The sequence below is a fragment of the Schistocerca americana genome, chromosome 3 (assembly GCF_021461395.2).
Source record: "Schistocerca americana isolate TAMUIC-IGC-003095 chromosome 3, iqSchAmer2.1, whole genome shotgun sequence".
Classification (NCBI taxonomy): domain Eukaryota; kingdom Metazoa; phylum Arthropoda; class Insecta; order Orthoptera; family Acrididae; genus Schistocerca; species Schistocerca americana.
Window position 1 is genome coordinate 207634177 of NC_060121.1, and position 18321 is coordinate 207652497.

Here is an 18321-nt window from a genome sequence, read left to right on the forward strand (position 1 = left end):
TGGGAGTTTGCTTCTTTAAAGAAACGTAGGCTTACTGGAACAAGTATCAGTCAGTTAATATGATAAGATACTGCTTGATTGTGGGCAAATGTTACAGTATTCTTAGAAAATAAAACAAAGGAAAAATATTATTTAATCCAATAACAACAAAAAGCAGCAAAATAGAGAATTTTGTGTATTTGGCGGATAGATATCCAGTGAGCCCAATGTGGAAGTTCTTGTTTCTTAATGTAATTGAGTCGGTTTTCGTGAGATGATAGAATGACTCTTAGTATGAACATCTTTCCCATCGATCGCCGTTTATTTATTCGTTATTGTATCTCTGGAAAGAAACAGCGAGTGTGGACACTGCCGACGCTGTTCTGTAACAGCTTTTCTTTTTATGTACATAGCAGCCTACACATGCTGATGAAGGTCGGAGTTCCACTGAAGGATGGAGGGCGCCGATAAACTAGAGGAAATTTATATGTGGATTGATCAGATACCACTTTCTAGACCGAAGAGAAACATAGCCAGAGACTTCGCGGATGGTGGTAATTACTTTATTCAGCGAATATGGATTACCTTCTTGTTCCTTTGATTTGATATAAACTTATGCAATTCACGCCAGAGCGTTTCTACAAACTCTGATACAGATAATCGTAAGTTTTTAATTTTGTCTTTTAAACAAACGGTGGAAACTTTGCTGCTGTACAACGCTGAACAGTTTCAAATCAGATACATCTAGCAAATACTTCAATTTATTAGTAACCAAGTGATTGCACAATTTATACTTCACCACAAGTTGTTGCGGATCTCGCAAATCCGTTAGAAACTATACCTATTAATTACATCTCATTAATAACGATCACAGAAATGCAAAATACAAACCAAAAGATTTTGGGTCTGTCATAGGATGTGTAGTGACCAGTCGACAAATTATAATCTATCCCACAGCATTAGCTTATGCAATCAGTGTTATTTCAGGAAAGGCTGTAGCACAACTCATGCAATAAATGAAATAATCACCACAAAACTTAGGAAATGTCGTGATAATAGACCCTTTGTGTCAGGATCTTTTGTGGCCTCGCCAATGCTTTCAACACCGTAAATCATGATGTGCTCTCCACAAACTGACGAGTTACGGTTTTCAAGTATTATCTCTAACTTGTCACCATATTTAGCGAGCAGAAAACAAGCAGTACTTGTTCGTAATAGCGGCAAGAAATTCCTCTATGACTGAAAAAGATAACCCCTCCCCCTATACACAATTATGCGTTCTATAAAGTTCAGTATTACGACTACTACCATTTTTGCATTACACCATTGAAGTACCAGTCTGATACTGTCTTCTACGCAGATGGCTCAACAAGACGGTTTTCTGTAAAACCGACGAAGCATTATTTCACCATACACAATGGACACTTGGGGAGTCCGAGATAAGAGTAAAATAATAATAATTTGAAATTTAATTTTGAAAAACATAAATGTTCATTTCACAACAAAACAATCTACACAATGTGTAAGTGAAATAGTGAAACAGTGAAGTACATTGTATGGATAAAAAACTGCGAAGTGTGTTAAATTCTGTGGTGTATTAGTACCGTAGACAAAAAATATGTGGTGCAGTAGTCACGTGGAAAGCATGCTCTCGTTTAGGTCATGAATGTGTTATATAACAACACTGATTTATATGTAAAAAAAACTTGTTCATTATGCATCATTGTCTCAGTCTCGAGGCGTGGTGTAATTTTCTGGGAGCCTGAGAAAACTAACTTACTGAGAACTACAGTAAAAGATCATCTGAGTAATGATAGGAACTAAAGAGAAAGACCACTGCAAATATTTGAGAAGCTACATCTAATATTCACTGAAGCACAGATTTATAAGAAACTCTCATTTTCAGGAAGAGAAAGTCACAACTTTTTGATTGCAACTGGTTTCTGCAGCAGTGTGAGACCAGCCATAGAGCAAGTTACATGTTGTCTAGCCACAGACTATAACTGTATTAAAAACTCCATATTATGTGGGGACACATATATTAGTTCCGTGAAGGGGGAAGAGGTTGAGTAAACGAAGAACACTGTCTTACAAAATTCGTATGTTAATCATGAAACATATTTACGCAACCACTTCATAACAAAATCATTACTACCTTCGATATACTTAACTGAGAGACTACAGGGTGTTTCAAAATGAGTATACGGGTTTTAAGGCTTTGTAGCACATATTACATTCACCTTACAATTATAAGTAATACACCAAATCAAAGAGAAACACAAACAGTTTTTCGTACAATTATTCAGTGTGAACACCGATCACACATCGAGTCGATAGGCGAGTTGTTCCGAAACCTTGATCAATGTGTCAGGAGTAGCTGTTGCAATAGGGTCATTCCATGTCAATTCAACGCAGTAAAGTAACATTTTCAACCTGACCATCTCAGATTTCTTTCAAATTTGGTGCATTCAATGACCCAGATAAGAGATGGAAAAATATCAATTTGCAGATGTGTATTACAACTGTGAAGAAAGTTATAGGTCTGTACGTTTGGAATTAGTGTGAAATTTACATGCGTCTGTCACAACATAAATGACTGTAATTCTGGTTCTCATTCAGTTACTGCAATGAAAATGGTACCATTGGAAAGCTATCTAATAGACCTTACATTGATATGCTACATGGCAAGTTTCTGAGAGTTTCCATGCTAAAGGTCATTGACCTTGAACCTTTGACCTTGAATATCTCAAAACACCTCATCTTCAATTTTTTTGGAAAAAAATATATTTAATTGCTCCAGTATGTTACTATAAATATGGTAAATACCAAGATAGCACACCAAAAGCATTATGCACAAAAAAATATTTTGTCAGCATCAATACCCTACAGAAATGAAGAAGGTAACACACATACATGAAACACAAATAATGATAAAGTATACTCCATAAGTAATATTGTACAAAAGATATGGTTTACATTATTATAGTGGTATTATGAATTATTTGCATTACAGTTGTAATGAAAAGGCAATGAAAAGTTGACTGATCTCTCCTCACAATTATCCAACTACATTGTTAATTTTCACCAGATCCGATGCAGGGAGATTGTATGTCCTTCCAGTTGGTGTCACTGGATCCACTCTTGTGATAATGTCACATTTTCTGATGACACAAGTGTCTGGTTTGCAAGGAAACGCAAATGACGGAGATGGTCCATGTGGATGCAAGAAGTTGATCTCTACGTCATCTGTTTTTTCACATGTTTGTAAGACATATGGAACCCACCATGACTGTCATAAAAATGGTTCAGATGGCTCTAAGCACTGTGGGACTTAACATCTGCGGTCATCAGTCCCCTTGACTTCTAACTACTTAAACCTAACTAACCTAAGGACAGCACGCACATCCATGCCCGAGGTAGGATTCGAACCTGCGACCTAGCAGCAGCGCGGTTCCGGACTGAAGCACCTAGAACCGCTAGGGCACAGCGGCCGGCAACGTCATACATACAGGCAACAAATCCTCATATATTTGTTAACAAGATTTCATTCACCATAGCAATCACTGACTCTTCTCTACTTACTAAAGAAACAGAATATGTCTTTGTCTTTACTAAATGTTTATTAACAGGTATTACACAACGAAGCTTATGGGTACCTTGAATCCTCCTTGTATTTTTGAAACGTTGTTTCAGCTTGGCCGTATGTTCATCATGATGGGAAACCGATGTAGAATAGAAGACACATGAGGGAATATTTTCCTTGCACCACTCAAACAACTGTCGTGATGTCAAAAGATGATTTTCGTAAGGTCGCTTGAGGCTGGAACGTCTTGCTAATCTCTTTACAGTCCCTGATACCCTCTCACAAGGCCCTTTTCCATGCGCTGTAGCAAAAAATTCCATTCTGCTGTAACATCAAAATCTTCTTGATGGTGGGACAAATTCATAAAGTTCTTTCTATTTTCGTATTGGGCAGCTTATCCATCCGAAAAGTAATAAATGTGCTTTGGATATGAAAACTGACATTTGAAATTTGTCTGGAAAGAATAAACACACACTGTACCATGCTGAAGGCAGTCAGATATTTCCACGTATGATACATGTCGTATTTCATTAGTGCTTGAGTCTCTCGTAAGCTACAAATGAGTGAATTGTAGCCTGTGAATTATTCCAGTGGAATCCTTGTATCGCATCCTGAATGGTGAAGGAGTAATTTTCTACAAAGTCACAAAGAACAAGAAACTGATTTACTTTGAGACCTTCTTTAGTGATTTTACAGAACTGGGACTGCTGCTGGGACATAAATGAGTGCGGTAGGAGCTGCTGTAACCTCGGTGCGAAAACCTCAATGGTATCGTCTGTTGACTTTGTTACAGCCTCTAGAACTAAACTGTCTGTATTTAACCAACACTTGTATACAATTTAGTCAATGCAGTTCTTACCAAACAGACCATACAGATAATCAGATAGTCTTTTCACACCTGGACAATAGGGATATGAACCTAAGAAACATGCTGGTAGTGCAGCATTACGTGTAACAAATGCTACACAGTGCTTGTATGATGGTAATGTGTATTCTTCACTTTCACTCTTTGTTAGTGCTTTAAGTTTACAACCTTCAATCATTATCTTGAAATTCTGGTGCAAGACACACACACACAAACAGCATGCGTTCCACTGGCATTGTCAAGAACACAGGGCTTTGGCTGCAGCTCACAAAATTTGGAGAATTCAATATTTATATCTAGGTATTTAGCTTTGAAATATGCATATAGTTCCTTAACGTTGTGCAACACCAGCTGCTTTTGTTTATGTACTGTAATTCCATTTTCTTTCACACACAGCCTTTTCTTCCTGGCATCATACGGATCACGTCATGATCACAGTAAAAATCACGCACACATTGAACAGTTTTCTCACATAATGTCTTGCCTGGCTTTGGATTTGGTGTCACTAATATGCCATGTTCTGCTACTGTTTTGCTCTCCATACGATGTAACCTGAAGCATAAAATTTTTCATAGTTTTCCTTATACTCCATTTCTTTGGAAGTTCAGTTAGAATTTGTGCTTTGTCGCACTTACAGTCTGAATTGTGAAACTTATCTTTCAGCTGGGTGATAATTTCACTTTCTCCATATTCACTCTCTTCTTTTCCCAGTTGTGCCATATGAGTATGCTCCAACAAAGAGGCTATTTTTTCAGTTTTTGCTTTGGGTACTTTTTCTCACTCTGAAGCCTCTTTTTCTTCACAGGAGATTCACATAAATACTGAAGGCTACTGTTTAGAGCATCGAGTGCCAGATCTGATGCTACTTCATCTTCACTTAAATCTTCTCTGGGAGTACCAAGCACAACTGAGACAACATCTGCAGTGATTGTTGAGTTTTACGATATTTTTTTCTACATTTACTGCAAATTTTTCCAACGAACAATACATTAGGACATTTATCATCCACTCCTGAACATTCCTTAAATTCTTCTGCACTCTTGCATGACCTTCTTCCCTAAACGGATTGCAGCAATACAATTTTGACTTTAAATCCATTTTTTACTAAATATTACTTTACAACACATTTACACTGCACTTTGTTAAACAAGCCACAACCATAAAACATACGAAACAAAATTTGCAAAATATATAGAGATCAGTGGACTAATGATGATTAGTTTAGATAAGAGTCTCTCTGATAGGCTGTTCACTAAAACAGGGTAATGTTGATTGGTTGAAATAAAAGTCTCTCTGAATGGCTCTTCACTAAAACTGGCTAATGTTGATTGGTTGAAATAAAAGTGTCTTTCATTGGCTGTTCACAGCTAGAAACATTAAAGAACTGGTCCGAATAAAAGTAACTGCTATTGGCTTTGTGTTATAGAAAAAACTGGATACTGCTTTCTGGATGTTGATGGTGTATTTAAGTTGACAAAATAATTTTTTGTGTATGTTGCCTTTGGTGTGTCATCTTGATATCTACCATATTTATAGTAACATACTGGAGCAATTAAATATCTTTTTTTCAAAAAATTGAAGATGTGGTGTCTTGAGATATTCAAGGTCAAAGGACCTTTAGTATGAAAATTATCAGAATCCTGCCATGTGGCATCCGTTAGCTTTCCAATGGTACCATTTTCATTGCTGTAACTGAAATAGAACCAGAATTACAGTCATTTATGTTGTGACATATGCATATAAATTTAGCACAAATTACAAACTTTCCAGACCTGTAACTTTCTTCATAGTAGTAATACACATCTGCAAATTGTTATCTTTCCATCTCTTATCTGGGCCATTGACTGCACCAAATTTGAAAGAATTCCGAGAGGTTCAGGTTGAGAGGTGCGTTGAATTGACATGGAATGACCCAGTAACACTGTTTCTAAAGTCGGATAGATCAGCTGGTATCGGAGGCACATACACATGATCGCGTCACATCGAGTGGAACGTGGAGGTCATGCATAAAATGCTGCGTCAACCAGCCCTTTGCGCCCAATCCAGCGGTCGGATACAACGTCGTGTAACCAGCCACGTACTGAGATATGCCAGTGAGGCGACGCACCATCTGGCTCCCAAATAAAGATGCGTTGTTCAGCCTGTGTCAAATACTACTAAAACTGTTAGTATATAAGGTACTACCGTGTATCTGACGTTTCCTTCCTCCCAACTAATAATCCGTACAAAATATACAGGGTGTTTCAAAATGAACAAATCGGTTTTAAGGCATACGTTCAACTTAGAACAACGTTACAGTTGATTCACCGAAAAAGAATGGCTCATAAACTTTTCGCGTGAGAGACTCGCACTAGTTCAACAGGTTTTTCAGTCACTCTTTGTCATTGCATACTCTTCCCATTGCGCACAGGTACACAAACAAAACTGTTTGTGTTTCTCTTTCATCTGGTGTATTATTTGCAATTCTAAGTTGAACGTATGCCTTAAAACCGATTTGTTCATTTTGAAACACCCTGTATACTTTGTACGGATTATTAGTTGGGAGGAAGGAAACGTCAGATACACGGTAGTACCTTATATACTAACAGTTTTAGTAGTATTTGACACGGGCTGAACTGAAGTTACAACGTTACTGGAAACTTTTACAACACAGAGCCAAGTGGCATTTCCATTTGCAAAGAGAACAGCGGCGTTTGTTTGTGTGGTAAAACAGAATGCGAGTTCGGGTTACAAAAATCATGATTTTTCTTGATTTTGCGGAGGCCGGGGACGAGGAGATGAGGTGGGTTTTGCCGTCTTTTATGTTCAAGCAGTTCTTATTACTGTTGCTTGATTATAAAATGAACGCAAATGACGTCACAACTTTTTATGCAGTAGGATCCTTAGCACAGTGACAAATGTTATAAAGCACTTTGATTAAAAAAAAAAATGTCACGTGGCTGCTAGTATGGCGATAGTCAGTTCGCTTGTTTTTTGAAGCAGCTCCTCATTATTTTGACCTAATAAGGCTGGGTGTCATTCCAGTTCCCTCTGCCTCTCGTCCCGCCTATCACAGTAGTGCATTACAGAACGATAGTTCGTGACCTGATGTTGGTAAATGTTTTGAAATTGCCGATATTTCTACGTTCAGGTTTCTAATCAAAATGTGCAGGTGACAGCGCAGTATTTATAAGCGGTACAGCATAAGTTTGTTCAGTTTTTGCATGTTTCGTGGATCTTATTCACAATAACTCGTCATGATGTCGAACGTGTTAACGGGCTTAGAACGGGGTTAGGTTGTTTGGGGGAGTAGACCAGACAGCGAGGTCATCGGTCTCATCGGATTAGGGAAGGATGGGGAAGGATATCGGCCGTGCCCTTTCAAAGGAACCATCCCGGCATTTGCCTGGGCCGATTTAAGGAAATCACGGAAAACCTGAATCAGGATGGCCGGACGCGGGATTGAACCGTCGTCCTCCCGAATGTGAGTCCAGTGTGCTAACCACTGCGCCACCTCGCTCGGTACGGGCTTAGAAGTAAGATAATTTCTCCCTGTGAAAACGTTGCATTATTCGATTTTTTAAATACTAATCTACAACAAAATTTGATAAGTATAGCTCATTCGTACAGAGGTCCCCGCCGGCCGCGGTGGCCGTGCGGTTCTGGCTCTGCAGTCCGGAACCGCGGGACTCCTACGGTCGTAGGTTCGAATCCTGCCTCGGGCATGGGTGTGTGTGATGTCCTTAGGTTAGTTAGGTTTAAGTAGTTCTAAGTTCTAGTGGACTTATGACCTAAGATTTGAGTCCCATAGTGCTCAGAGCCATTTGAACCATTTTTTTACAGAGGTCCCCATAAATAACAACAATTTCTTATTGTCTATGAGCAGCCTTACTCTACTTCCAGCCTGCTCCTGTATAAGCTTACTATCATCCAGTTCATAACGAATGAACTCCCATTTCAAGATCGGTTTGTGGCGCCTAGCGCGAGGAGCCTGCCCAGGACCTTAGATAAGTACGAGGAGGGCAACTCATTTCAGTTTTACGGTGAATAACTAAAATAGTTTTGAGATTTCGTGGTAAATGACTCTGGTACACTTGCTACCAGTCAATATACATTACATGTTTTGGAATTTTTAAAAGTGTTGCTAACTCTACACGTCTCTGCAGTTTTTTATTCCTTATGAAGAGCAGTTCTCTCTGCGCTGTGTTCGTACTTGCCCATCACATGATGAACCTTGGTGTATCACACCTAGTCGCAAACAGGGAAGTGACAAATTTAATATCGTTTGGAAATATTATACAGTGTGGTTATAACTAAAGTGCATCTAGTCATGCAGGTGCAGTGTGGGCTGTAATTATCGAATAGTAGCGAAACATGTTAGAGATGGTAATGCATGAATGTGGAACCGATTTACGCTGGAAACAAATTAGTTCCAATTTTCAGCTGCTGTGAATTCTTCCGTGGTCCATGGAACTTTTCTATCCCTGACATTTCGTCCAAGGCTACGTTGGACATCTTCGGAGGTGCTCCTGATAGTGCTGAGTCTTTCCGACTGACGAGTCGGACCTCGAAGAGCGGCCTAAATACCGTGGAAGTTGAGCGTGGTCTGGATTTTACGTGATCTGCTATCACGTGAAATCCAGACCACGCTCACTTTCACCGGTATTTAGGCCGCTCTTCGAGGTCCGACTCGTCAATCGGCAAGACTCAGCACAACCAGGAGCACCTCTGAAGATGTACGACGTAGACTTGGGCGAAACGTCAGGAGTAGAAGAGTTTCATGGACCAAGGCCATACAACCCGGAAGAATTCTCAGCAGCTTAAACATCTGGTCGTGAAAGCCTCCATTGTATAGTTCAAATTTTGGTCACGAAGTGCAAATATGGCGCTGTATACTGTCTGCCTGACAGTATGACATCTGCGCTGTAATTTTACAAGCCATAACGTGAACTAACAATATGATATCGAGAAGAAAGACCGTGCGCTGTCAGTGAAATTGTTTTAGGTAAACAGTAGCAATTACAGCGGTGCACTGAGAGAGTATCACCGACTGAAGGGTTGAGGAGATACCCGATGTCATTAAAGGCTTAACGAAGGTGATACCAAATTTGAAAACACAGGTGAACTTGGTGTGGTACCTGGAAGAGGAAGGCGTCCTATCCGGGTGGAGATTACTGACTAGGTTGCTGTTCCTATAACTGAACATGCAGCTCACTCCCAGGGTAGTGCTAGTGTTCGTGCAGTGCCACGAGAATTGGTCCTCCCAAGGCCAACAGTATGGAAAGTTTTGCGCTCTGTATTACACTGGTACCCGTACAAGATCGAGACGGTGAAGCAACTGAAAGCTCGTGATCCGCATCAACGTTCTGAGTTTGTTCTTCGCTTTCTGGCACAGGTCGAAAATGATAACATGTGGCTGAGAAATATTCTATCGAGCGACGAGGCACTTTTTGCAGGGTGCAGCGAATACACAGAAATGTCGAATTTGGCTACGGTTAAACCGAGTATCGTGCACGAGGAGCCATTGCACTCGTCTTATGTGACTGCCTGGTGTGGATACACAAGCAACTTTATTCTTGGCCCGTTCTTCAGTATAAAATCATTTCCTTTTTGTAAAGAATATTAAATGAAGTAAAAAAAATCATTTACATTGCAAACAGCAAAGCATATGATCAAATGATCATGTCACAAATATCAACCATCGGCTATTGCCAGTAACTATCAAAACGCCATTGCCTTCGAAGTAGCCAAAATGACCGACAAAAGTGAAATTACAATGAAATGAATACCCCTACCTGCATACAGGCGTTGATATAAGTCAACAGGACAGTTGAAAATGTGGGCACCGACCAGGACTCGAACCAGGGATCTCCTGCTTACATGGCAGGTGCTTTATCCATCTCTCACTCTTTTTTTTAAAGTCTTATTTTGTTTGTTATAGTTCGTTACAATTGCTCGTGGCGGGCGTCCCCTGTCGCCCGTTGAAGTACATGATTGATCCATTCACTCAGTTTTTTTTATTATAGAGGGGAGCTAACTCTCTGACCGAACACGCTCAGTTACCGTGTCAGCATCCCGCACTATATTCATAGTGTCCCTACTCACAGAATGTCCGAAATAACAGATACCATCTTCACATACCGCCGGCCGGAGTGGCCGTACGGTTCTAGGCGCTACAGTCTGGAGCCGAGCGACCGCTCCGGTCGCAGGTTCGAATCCTGCCTCGGGCATGGATGTGTGTGATGTCCTTAGGCTAGTTAGGTTTACTTAGTTCTAAGTTCTAGGCGACTGATGACCTCAGAAGTTAAGTCGCATAGTGCTCAGAGCCATTTTTTTCACATACGCTAACAAAAGTGATTCAAATTTATAATGACAGAGGCGGTGGCAGAGGTGATGCCAGTAGCAATAATTCCTCCTCCTCTACGAACATGGACGGCGGTTGTCGATACCACAGTACTAGAACCCCTCATTAAGAATTTCAGTCATGATACTCAGGCATCTTTAACAAGATCACCGTTAAGAAGAGATACAATCATCTAGCCTGTAACACGAAGGCAGGAGACGAGATACTGGCAGAAGTAAAGCTGTGAGTACCGGGCGTGAGTCGTGCTTCGGTAGCTCAGATGGTAGAGCACTTGCCCGCGAAAGGCAAAGGTCCCGAGTTAGAGTCTCGGTCGGGCACACAGTTTTAATCTGTCAGGAAGTTTCATATCAGCGCACACTCCGCTGCAGAGCGAAAATCTCATTCTGGAAACCTCCCCCAGGCTGTGGCTAAGCCATGTCTCCGCAATATCCTTTATTTCAGGAGTGCTAGCTCTGCAAGGTTCGCAGGAGAGTTTCTGTAAAGTTTGGAAGGCAGGAGACGAGATACTGGCAGAAGTAAAGCTGTGAGTAGCGAGCGTGAGTCGTGCTTCGGTAGCTCAGATGGTAGAGCACTTGCCCGCGAAAGGCAAAGGTCCCGAGTTCGAGTCCCGGTCGGGCACACAGTTTTAATCTGCCAGGAAGTTTCAACTCGTTAATTATTTGGTAAAAATTAACGTACTACAATTGCAGAATTTCTTCTTTAGTTCTTTTTTTTTTTTGGTAGATGCAAACAATTTAGTAAACAGCTCGAGCTCATGATACTAGCCAACAAGTAACTATAGACATCGCTCAGAAGTAAGGTAGATAGATTAAATTATTCTCACTGACTATAAAGTACAATTCGGAAATCAGAAAATTACATCTGCATTCTATACCCTTCGATTCTAAAATCAGCTTGGAATGGTGACAGCTACAAGCCCACACACATTGACAGAACCTAACTCAAGTAGTACCAGGCAAAACCTTCATCATTAACACATTTATCTACATAACAACGACAACCAGGATGAGGTCCCATACTCCGATGAGCGTAGGGGACGATGCGGGAGACCCGCACCTCCGACTAGGCAAGGTCCAAGCAGAGGTGGTTTGCCATTGCCTTCCTCCGACCGTAATGGGGATGAATGATGATGATGATGATGATGATGATGATGATGATGATGATCCTCTGTTAGAATATTGCTGCGCGGTGTGGGATCCTTAGCAGGTGGGATTGACGGAGGACATCGAAAGGGTGCAAAAAAGGGCAGCTCGTTTTGTATTATCACGTAGTAGGGGAGAGAGTGTGGCAGATATGAAACGCGAATTGGGATGGAAGTTATTACAGCAACGACGTTTTTCGTCGCGGCGAGATCTGTTTACGAAATTTCAGCCACCAACTTTCTCTTCCGAATGCGGAAATATATTGTTGAGCCCAACCTACATAGGTAGGAATGATCATCAGAATAAAATAAGAGAAATCAGAGCTCGAACAGAAAGGTTTAGGTGTTCGTTTTTCCCGCGCGCTGTTCGGGAGTGGAATGGTAGAGAGATAGTATGATTGTGGTTCGACGAACCCTCTGCCAAGCACTTAAATATGAATTGCAGAGTAGTCATGTAGATGTAGGTGTAGGTAACAACTCAAAAACATCAGTCATCTCGAGGCAGGGAATAGAAGCCGGGACCCCGTGCGTGGGAAGCGAGAACGCTACCGCAGGACCACGAGTAATATCGGACAACCAGGATACGGAGTCAAAACAGCTGCCACATGACACCAGGTGGCGTGCACACTAATCAGATGCTCACCGTGATTTCTCGTAAAATGCAGCGCCCATTGACAAACGCCTGCTTAGAGAGCGCCGAGAGAAGGATGTAACGAAGATTGCTCGTAGTCAGAAACTCACGGGTATCATCCAGACGACGTCATCGCGTCCAGTACTTGCAAAGGTCAGACCGGACTCCAACCCGGCACCACAATGGACACACACTGCTTGCAACTTCAACAGCGGAAACACGCCGAATACTGTGCGTCCTGCGGAAGTAGCTTTTAACGAGCCATGTTCACGGCTGCGACCAACACTCTGCCCCGCCGAGTGAGCAAAGGCACCACTCTTGCCAACGGACCACGGCAGACGCTTGGCCACAACACGCCGCCTCACTTGCCCTCTTTGCCGCCCGTGTCACACTCTCCTCTTCTCCAGGTCGCCGCAGCCCTTAATTATCTTATCCTCCGACCTGCCCTATACCGGCGACAGTAACTCCAGAGGAATTCCAAATCCACTGGAATTACGCGAAATTAAACGCGGGTGCACAGCACAACGGTACCGATAGAAAATTGAAAATTCAGCATTTTTCGTCATCATACGTGGGATCGAAAACGCGTATTTTCCTAGAAATACAGGAAAGAAACTTTTTGACTGCCGCTTATGTACCAATATGGTATATGATGCGCAACGAAAGCGCCGCTGGCGTAGCGACCAAGGCATTTGGCCGAACATAGTTTCGAGTTCAGAGTACTGCACAGACGAGCACTCGGTACACTTTATCGCATGAGGGAGGAAACGAACCCTTGTCATATATGGCAGTACATACACTATGTGATCAAAAGTATCCGGACACCTGGCTTAAAACGACTTGCGAGTTCATGGCGCCCTCCATCGGTAATGCTGGAATTCAATATGGTATTGACCCATCCTTAGCCTTGATGACAGAAGGCATACGTTCAATCAGGTGCTGGAAGGTTTCTTGGGGAATGGCAGCTCATTCTTCACGGAGTGCTGCACTGAGGAGAGGTATCGATGTCGGTCGGTGAGGCCTGGCACAAAGGCGGCGTTCCAAAACATCCCAAAGGTGTTCTACAGGATTCAGGTCAGGACTGCGCAAGCCAGTCCATTACAGGGTTGTTATTGTCGTGTAACCACTCCGCCACAGGCCGTGCATTATGAACACTGTTCAATAGTCCAGTGTTAACGCTTCTTTCACCAAGCGACTCGTCTTTTGGCATTTACCGGCGTGATGTGTGGCTTATGAGCAGCCACTCGACCATGAAATCCAAGTTTTCTCACCTCCCGCCTAACTGTCATAGTACTTGTTGTGGATCCTGAATCTGTTTGGAATTCCTGTGTGATGGTCTGGATACATATATACCTATTACACATTACGACCCTCTTCAACTGTCGGTGGTCTCCGTCATTTAACAGACGAGGTCAGCCTGTACGTTTTTGTACTGTACGTGTCCCTTCACGTTCCCACTTCACTATTACATCGGAAACAATGGACCTAGGGATGTTTAGGAGTGTGTAAATCTCGCCATAAAGTTGAAACGTCCCCTTTTGAACAATTACAAATGACTGTGCTTAACCTAACACACAATATTTTTAGCGCAACGCAATCTGACTTTCAAAAAATCCCTACGAAAGAATGGCCCTGACTAACATTAAACTATACCTTTCACAAATCACTTACCTCACAAAAATCTTCGCTGCTCAAGCTACTGCAATACAGCGAGCGCCACTACTGCCAGCTAAATAAAAGATTCAAACTACTGAAGGCACTAACTACTGATAGGGATAGTTAGCAAATGAAAGATATTAATAGAGAACAAACAATGTATTTACCTTGATATCGTCATATATAAATATAGCAGTTCATGACAAATTTCAAAACTCCGCCATCTCTCTCCCCACATCCACCACTGCTGGCGGCTCATCTCCAACTGCGCAACGCTACGCGCTGTTCACATCCAGCTGCCGCTGCCCAACACTACAATGGCAGACAACAATGCAAACTAACCACAGACTGCACACAGCACAGCCAGTGATTTTCATACAGAGGTGGCGTTACCAATAAAAAAAACCTAAACAGCCTACTTACATAGCCCCCATGCTCCCCACAAAAAATTTTACAAATTGGATTGGGCAGTGGCCAATACAGATTTGAAAAAAATTTTTCATAATTACTAATACAAAGAAATCAAATGCACACACTTATTGATACAATGTTGGTCAAAAGCTACAAATTTCTCACAGTCCATAAAGACAGTCCTGATCATTCATCATAATAGTAATTACAGTTTTTTTTCACAAAGTCTCATTAGTAAAAGAAATTGCACACAGAAGTAGTGGATTTCCATGCAGTCTTGAAGAAGTAGTGTTGTCCTTCCAACGAACAGACAGTGCTGACTCTTGACATGCAGACAGGTAATGGTCCACAACAGAGCAAACCCACAGCAGAGTCATTCGACGTTTTGAAGAATATTGGTAGGTAGGTCATCACAGAGCAGACCCACTGTAGTCCTGGTAGAGATTATGGTATTGGTGGGCAGGGTCGCCATATGAAACGTCCCCTTTTGAACAATTACAAATGACTGTGCTTAACCTAACACACAATATTTTTAGCGCAACGCAATCTGACTTTCAAAAAATCCCTACGAAAGAATGGCCCTGACTAACATTAAACTATACCTTTCACAAATCACTTACCTCACAAAAATCTTCGCTGCTCAAGCTACTGCAATACAGCAAGCGCCACTACTGCCAGCTAAATAAAAGATTCGAACTACTGAAGGCACTAACTACTGATAGGGATAGTTAGCAAATGAAAGATATTAATAGAGAACAAACAATGTATTTACCTTGATATCATCATATATAAATATAGCAGTTCATGACAAATTTCAAAACTCCGCCATCTCTCTCCCCACATCCACCACTGCTGGCGGCTCACCTCCAACTGCGCAACGCTACGCGCTGTTCACATCCAGCTGCCGCTGCCCAACACTACAATGGCAGACAACAATGCAAACTAGCCACAGACTGCACACAGCACAGCCAGTGATTTTCATACAGAGGTGGCGTTACCAATAAAAAAACCTAAACAGCCTACTTACAAAGTGTGATCTCAAGATTATGGCAACGATTCCAGCAGACAGGAAACGTGACCAGGCCCTACAGTACGGGACGTCCACAGTGTACAACACCACAAGAAGACCGATATCTCACCATCAGTGCTCGCAGACGGCCGCGGAATACTGCAGGTAGCTTTCCTCGGGACCTTACTGCAGCCTCTGGAACAGTTGTCTCCAGCGTGCATTCCACTGACGCTAGCCACAGGAGAGCCCGTAAAGCCTGGTTCAAGAACACACTACATGGTCATTGGAACAGTGGTCCCAGGTTATGTTCACGGACGAGTCCAGGTATAATCTGAGCAGTGATTCCCGCCGGGTTTTCATCTAGCGTGAACCAGGAACCAGATACCAACCCCTTAATGTCCTCTTGAAAGGGACCTGTATGGAAGTCGTGGTTTGATGGTGAGGGGTGGGATTATGATTGGTGCATGTACACCCCTGCGTGTCTTTGACAGGGGAACTGTAATAGCTCAGGTGTCTGCCTTTTCAAGGGTGCAGTGGGTCCCACCTTCCTCCTGATGGATGATAACGCACGGCCCCACCGAGCTGCCATCGTGGAAGAGTACCTTGAAACAGAAGATATCAGGCGAATGGAGTGGTCTGCCTGTTCTCCAGACCTAAACCCCATGGAGAACGTCTGAGATGCTCTCTACGACACTTCAGGAGCTCCGGTAGGCACTGGTGTGAGATTGGGAGGCTATACTTCAGCAGCTGCTCGACCACCTGTTCCAGAGTGTGCCAACCCATTGTGCGGCCTGTGTGTGTGTGCGTGGTGATCATATCCCATATTGATGTCGGAGTACAAGCGCAGGAAACAGTGGCGTTTTGTAGCACATGTGTTTCGGGACTGTTTTATCAACTTATCACCAATACTGTGGACTTACAGATCTATGAGGGTTGTTCCCTATGCGCCTATGCTATTAGCGCCAGTTTTGTGCAGTGCCACGTTGTGTGGCACCACATTCTGCAATTATCCTTAATTTACGAGCATGAGTATACACATGGCCTCTGCAGCAGGTGCCTGGTTTACGCATTCATGCTGACTGCTGTTCACTGGCGACGAATGTTGAATTTGCACGCCAGTAACGTAACTGGGCGTCCACTGAGTGGCGAAAGATGGCCTTTTCAGATGAATCACGTTTTATGCTCTATCGGACAGATGGCTGCTGGCGTGTACGTCTGAAAGCAAACAAGTAGGGAGCGTCATGGTCTGGGGAATGCCTTTATGGTATTCCCTGGGTGATCTCGTCGTTGTGGAGGACACAATGGGTCAACACAGGTACACATCTACCCTTGGGGACCAGGGCGCAGCCCCGAATCCTCCCGAAACCAGCTAGGTAAGCAGGTAACAGGACCGAATCCTCCCAAACTGACACAATGCGACAGAGCATTGTGTGCGCTAATGACCACAGCTGCCTGCGGCCGCGGCGACAGAGCTTGCCTGCGGCCACTTTCCAGTTCGCGGCATATCGTTGTAGAGTGAACATGTCCTCAGACGAGCCTACAGTTTCAATAAATAGGAAGGGTAGGAAAATGTTGGTTTTGAAAGGTAACACCTTCGGTTATCAAAAACACCTGAAAGGTGGTCTAGCGCGATGGACGTGCAACATTAATGGCTGCAGAAATTTTGTTAAAACCATTTCTATTGAGGAGCTCGATGTCGTGGAGTGTCAAGAAGAGCACAATCATGAAGAAGTGCCTCATAACAAAATTCAGAGGCAAGAAATCAGCGGTGTGCTGGCTGCGGGTACCAAGTAACGACCCTCTGACCAACCCCTAGCTATGACACTGGCATCCGTGCACGATCTTATGGTAAAACTGTTATAACTCTGCCTATAGGCTGCTTATAAAGAAGAAATATGTACCAGATTTTACATTAGAGCCGCAAAAATATAAGTGTGAAAACAGCATCCAACTTCCTGTATTACTTTTTGCATAATGTGAGTACAAACAGGCACGCAGAAGAAATTATAAAAATATTTTTTGCCGTCTATTGCGCTTCTATAGACCATTCAAATTAAGTTTTCTTAACCATCTCCTATATTCAGACATTGGACACTTGCCAATTTGTTGTATGTATAGATTTTCTGGAAATGTAACCATAATTCATAAATTGAACACTGACATAGAATATGTGTTGCGAAATCATGATTTACTAATTTAGTCAATTAATTATGAAGAAATCAAGGCTATAAATGATTCCAGTTTCTAAACATAAATATCTAAATAAGACAAAAGATAAAAATTTTAAACATACAATACACACAAACAGTTTTTAAGTCTTCTACTGTAACTTCATATGCTTTCTTTTGCCCGCTTGAAGTATTCATAACGTTTACAACTGCTACCTGTTTCAAACGGGAGGATTCGGTCCCATCCATTTTCAGACCCTTTCGGGCTTGGGAGGATTCGGTACAATTTTTCTGACCACGGGAGGATTTGGGGGCTGCGCCCGGGGACCATGTCCATCCCTACAAGCAGATTGTTGTTCCTCGGCATCTACCAACAGGACAAGGCAATGTGTCACACAGCTTGCAATCTATGTGTGTGGTTCGAAGAGCACCAGGATAAGTTTACTGTACTCCTCTTGTCAGCACCTCCCTGGATGTAAACTCAATCGAAAATCTATGAGACCATCTTCATCTGACTTTTCCCGCCATGGATACT

The 18321-nt window shown here is 42.4% G+C and overlaps 1 protein-coding gene across 1 annotated transcript in view; it reads left to right on the forward strand.

Annotated features, from left to right (window-relative positions):
- Positions 1 to 433: 433 nt before the first annotated feature.
- LOC124605977 (sperm flagellar protein 1-like) overlaps positions 434 to 18321 on the forward strand; it is a 105347-nt gene continuing 87459 nt past the window's right edge. Inside the window, exon 1 of the mRNA XM_047137942.1 lies at positions 434 to 533. Within this exon, the coding sequence (XP_046993898.1) occupies positions 434 to 533 (100 nt within the window). The remainder of the gene's footprint in view (positions 534 to 18321) is intronic.